The following is a 5,000-nucleotide window of genomic DNA, read 5'->3' as shown; positions in this document are numbered from 1 at the left end:
GGTGTGTCCGTTTCTGCTTCACACAGTTGGCAGTTGTTGTTTTTTAGGGACAAAAAAAAGTTTGAATGAGTTTAACTTCCCACAGTCCCTTCATCCGTTTAGCCAACTAGAAACAACTGTTTTTTTATTGAGTTGCTTGGTTGCATTGTTCAGTTACTTAGTAGTAAAATAAAATCCCACCTGGGCACACCCCCACCACTAGTGTGCCGTTGAGTAAGACACTTAGCCCTAGTTACTCCAGGGAGACTGTCCTTGTAATCTCTAATTGTAAGTCGCTTTGGATAAAAGCATCTGCTAAATGGTTAAAATGTAAATGGAGCGGCTGTGGCTCAGGAGGTAGAGCCAGCGTCTAATGATCGTAAGGTCGGAGGTTTGGCGGTTCTATCTCCGGCTGGCCACGTGTCGAGGCGTCCTTGGGCAAGACACTGAACCCCAAATTGCTCCCAATGAGCGGGCCGCCGCCTTGCATGGTAGCTTGCCGCCATTGGTGTGTGAATGGGTGAATGTAAAGCGCATTGGAGTAAGGCGCTATATAAGTCCAGTCCATTTAAAATGTAAATGTAAGGTTGTTTCAAATGTCACGCCCGAATTCCACGGATGAAATTGGGTAGTGATTTAATCGGTACATTTGTATAGTTTTTTTAATAGTTTGATGTGGCCAGGGCCTTGGAGTCGAGCCAATACAGCTCAGTGATGATGATAAGAAGAAGAAGAAGAAGAAAAAGAAGAAGAAGAATGATGAGAAGAAGAAGAAGAAGCTTTATTTATATAGCACCTTTCATACATATGAATGCAGCTCATGAAGTGCTGTACAATACCGTGTAAAAGAACACATTAAAAACAACTGTGCTGTCATGATGCTCTCCATGATGCTCTCCATGCTGAGAAGCAGAACACTATCTGACCCAAACAGTCATGAGTCTCTCCATGCTGAGAAGCAGCACTCTGACCCAATCAGAGCAGAGAAGCCCGGTGTGGGTGAGTGGACCAGCGGCCAAACCAGTGACCTCACCTCCTTCTCAGCCATTTGATCCAGGTGAAATGTTTCCACCATTACTCCTCATGCTGGGCGTCCAAGTCTCTGTGTGTGTGTGTGTGTGTGTGTGTGTGTGTGTGTGTGTGTGTGTGTGTGTGTGTGTGTGTGTGTGTGTGTGTGTGTGTGTGTGTGTGTGTGTGTGTGTGTGGGTGTGTGTGTGGGTGTGTGTGTGTGTGTGTGTGTGTGTGTGTGTGTGTGTGTGTGTGTGTGTGTGTGTGTGTGTGTGTGTGTTCTTCACCAATGTGTTTCCCCGTTTCTATAGCAACAGCATAAAGAAGAAATAAGGTTGTCATCGTGTACCTCATTAGCACGTCCTTTCTATTTTACTTAGTTTTTACTCAGAAGATATATTTCAATAAATATATCCAGCCTATAAAAGATAGATGTACACACCTCTTTAATACAGACTTGTAAAACTGGTACTGGAAACAACAAATCATGCACAATTCTTACCCAATATTTCTCCATATTAGGTTGGAACCATTCTTTTTATAGATCTAATGTGCTAACAGTAAAAGTTAGGTCAGTTGACTAACTTTATGAGTTGCGGCATTCAGCCTTTTTAATGCGCACCACATCCTCTTGTCTCTCCCAATTAATGTAGATATGAATTTGTGTAATTAATCAAACGTTTGTTTACAAGCCATGTATCACTTACCCAGTAGCCTACGGCAGACAGTACAGTGAATCCAGTTCACAAATGATAAGTATGTTCCTAAAACTGAAAACAGATTTTCTTTTAAATTAAGAAAGAATCTTTTTGGTCATTTGCACAACTTGAGAATTGCAGACCGTGTCACATATTTGTGTCAAATGGAATTGGTGAAGTGAAAAATACCACAGCAATACCATAACTCCAGATCTCTCTCATTAGCATGAGAAATGTACCGTAATGCAAAAGTTCACATTCAGGTAATATACTACGTAAATAAATAATGAATAAATAAACTAGATGTTGAGACTTATTAATGGGTGGTGATAATTCTACATTAGGGTTAGTTGGTTGTTGTTGTTGTTGGTGGTGGTGGTGGTGGTGGTGGTGGTGTTGTTGTTGGTGTGTGTGTTGTGGGACTTGGAGGCCTGCTCGTGGGGATGTGAATATGTTGCGTGTCTGATCCACTAAGTGAGCCAGACAGATAATTAGCTCCTTACGAGACAGGACAGGAGTTTGTTGTTTCCTGTGAGAGAGTCTCCACCCTCCTGGCTTACCGTCTGAGCCTCTTAGCTGTATTAGACCAACAAATAGCTGTTTAGCTTGGGCCATGGAGTTTGGGGCAGAGAGTTTTTACAGGTCAGGGGCTCGTCACATAGTAGGAAAATTCTCTGGGCCCTTGCGATCACTTTCCGATCATCATCCAACTTCTGAAGGTTATTGCCGCACGTGCATCGTGTGTGCGTGTGTCCGTGTGTGAGCGGCCGTCTCCCACGGCCTCCTGTGGTTCTCCTGGTCCTCCCTGGTCCTCCGTGGTTCTCCCTGACGACCAGTGGAACAGTGAGGTATTGTTGAGACCTGGAACATCTGGGGTGGACAGAACAGCATCACTGAGCGTCTGTGTCAAACTCTGCCAGTGGAGAAAGGTGCTGTCCTACGTACGACACAAGCGGCGGTCTGTGTGTGTGTGTGTGTGTGTGTGTCTCTGTGTGTGTGTGTCTGTGTGCCTTGTGGCTTTAATACGAACGCGATGACAGGACAACCCGTCCGTCTGTCCATGTCCATGTCTAAACAGCAGCTGCAGGTGCGGGGGAAAGTTGTTTGGACAAGACAGACTCACGTAGGCCCGCAGCACAGCACTGTTTGATCCCCCCAGCTCTCTCACTCTCTCTCTCCCCCTTTCACTCTCTCTCTATCTCTCTCTCTCTCTCTCTCTCATCTGCACTGTTCACTTCTTCCACAGCGATATCAATCAAAAGAGAGAGAGAAGGGGACGAGTCCCGACCCTGGCCAAAAGAGCCACTAGTTTCTCATGAGAAACCCTCACTAATTCCTTTTTCTTCCTTCACTCCCCTTTTTCATCCCGGGACCTGGGGCTGCCTTTTCTCAGAAGATGTTTTTTTGGTTTGTTTTTGTTTCTTCTTCCTCTTGATCCATGTAACCTGCCTCTTATCTTCTCTCTCCTCTGGTCTCAGTCTGAAACTTTAGGGGTTTACTTATTAGGATCATTACGGTAGATTAGGATCATTAGCTAGATCTAGTCTATAACAGGGGCTCTTGGTAGTGTGACTAAGGGTATTGCATGGAATATAGGTGCCATGAGAATGAGTGTCTGCTTTTGCATGTGTGTAGTCCATACATAAACCAGATTCACCTGTGGGTCTTATCTATTGGTTTTCCACAGAAAAATATGTTGCTCACTGTAATGTAAGTTGCTGTGGATAAAACAGAAGCAGTGAGAGTCTGTGCGTGCATGTGCGTGTGTGTGTGTGTGTGTGTGTGTGTGTGTGTGTGCGTGTGTGCGTGTGTGCGTGTGCGTGTGTGTGTGTGTGTGTGTATGTGTATGTGTGCGTGTGTGCGTGTGTGTGTGTGTGCGTGTGTGCGTGTGTGTGTGTGTGTGTGTATGTGTGTGTGTGTGTGTGTGTGTATGTGTGTGTGTGTGTGTGGGTGTGTGTGTGATGATTCTCCAATGCGAATCACCTTGTCGACCACTGACAGCATTCCCCTCAGCACTGTGTCAGCACACGTATAGACTGCCCCTGGTGGACACTCAGAGGACATTACACCCAAGCTGTACATGCAGCACAGTATGGGAAAACTCTGAGTGGAAAAAAAGCATAAAGATGAAAAGTCAAAAAGGGGGAAAAACTGTTTAAGAAAACAGGGTATTGTATAGAACGGTGTGGGAACGCCTTACAGAAATGAGCTTTGGCTGACAGAGTAGCCCGACATTCACCGTCTCCAAGCTATTTACGAGAACGATTACTCTGATTATTATTTCAACAATACCCAGCTATGCTCTTTCAAGGCCTGCCAGTGGGCTGGGAGAGGAAGGGTCTGCCAAGCCCCAGTGTCTGGTAGTTTCACAGGGAACTCCGCAGGAGGGAGGGAGCAGAGAGGGAGGGTGGGAGGGAGGGTAAGAGGGAGAAGGGAGGGAGGGTGGGAGGGCGGGAGGGAGGGAGGGATGAGGGCTAGATCTGAGAAAGGCGACCACAAAGCTCAGGTTCTTCAGAAGAGTCGTTGTCTCTTTCTGGGTGCAGTCCTCTTAACGTCCGCTTGTGTTGTTTCTCTTCCCCCTTCTCTCTCTTTCTTTTTCTCTCTCTCTCTACAGCCCCCATAGAGCCTTTGCTGTGCAAATTCGCAGACGGAGGGCAGAAGAAGAGGCAGAGCCAAAGCAAGTACCCCCAGAACGGCCGGCCGTGGCACAGGGAAGGCGAGGTAAGCCAACGACCATGTCATCCATTTTGTGTTCCCAGGTACTGCACCACCATCAAACCACAAGCCACTGACTCACATCAGGCAGCCATTTTGTGTTCATAGTTTCTATAACATCGAACCAGTCCTCAGTTAAACCCTGGTTACATCATGCAGCTCTCGAAGCTGTGGAATGATGTATGTTCAGAGCAGGGGATTCATCCACTGAGGTAATGGTATGTTTAATCATAGGTCATTTCAGACAAGGTCCTTTGAGGACTTTGTTACTGTACAATATGTGGGCTCTTGTAAACCATAACAGGCTGTCACTGATGTTTAAAGGAACAGTTGACAGATGGTCACAATGACTCAACAGAAAGTTATAACTGGTCTTTGTTGTCTAAATAGCCAGGACATAAAACAAAACCATTCGGCCAGATAAGAAAATAGCCTTTTATCGGACAAGGAAGTAATATGTCAGAATGATTAACTCCTTCAAAGTCCACAGTGCTTCGCTGCTCCCAGCCACTAAACTAAGAAACATGTTAGTAAAGACAAGTGATAAATGGATGTAAACAAACCAGGCAGTAGCTAAGCTACGGTAAGCTCACGCCTCTC

At 45.8% G+C, this 5,000-nt stretch overlaps 1 protein-coding gene across 2 annotated transcripts in view; it reads left to right on the top strand.

Annotated features, from left to right (window-relative positions):
• The window catches only part of LOC308158502 (RNA-binding motif, single-stranded-interacting protein 3-like), a gene marked incomplete at both ends in the record, with an annotated part of 211,336 nt that overhangs the window by 176,069 nt on the left and 30,267 nt on the right, over positions 1 to 5,000 (top strand). For both annotated transcript variants that reach the window (XM_080532138.1, XM_080532139.1), the window contains one exon: positions 4,300 to 4,406. In XM_080532138.1, the coding sequence (XP_080388264.1) occupies positions 4,300 to 4,406 (107 nt within the window). The remainder of the gene's footprint in view (positions 1 to 4,299; positions 4,407 to 5,000) is intronic.

This window comes from Nansenia antarctica, assembly GCF_963989245.1.
Source record: "Nansenia antarctica genome assembly, chromosome: 5".
Lineage (NCBI taxonomy): Eukaryota > Metazoa > Chordata > Actinopteri > Argentiniformes > Microstomatidae > Nansenia > Nansenia antarctica.
This window is presented reverse-complemented; position numbering and strand designations above follow the sequence as displayed.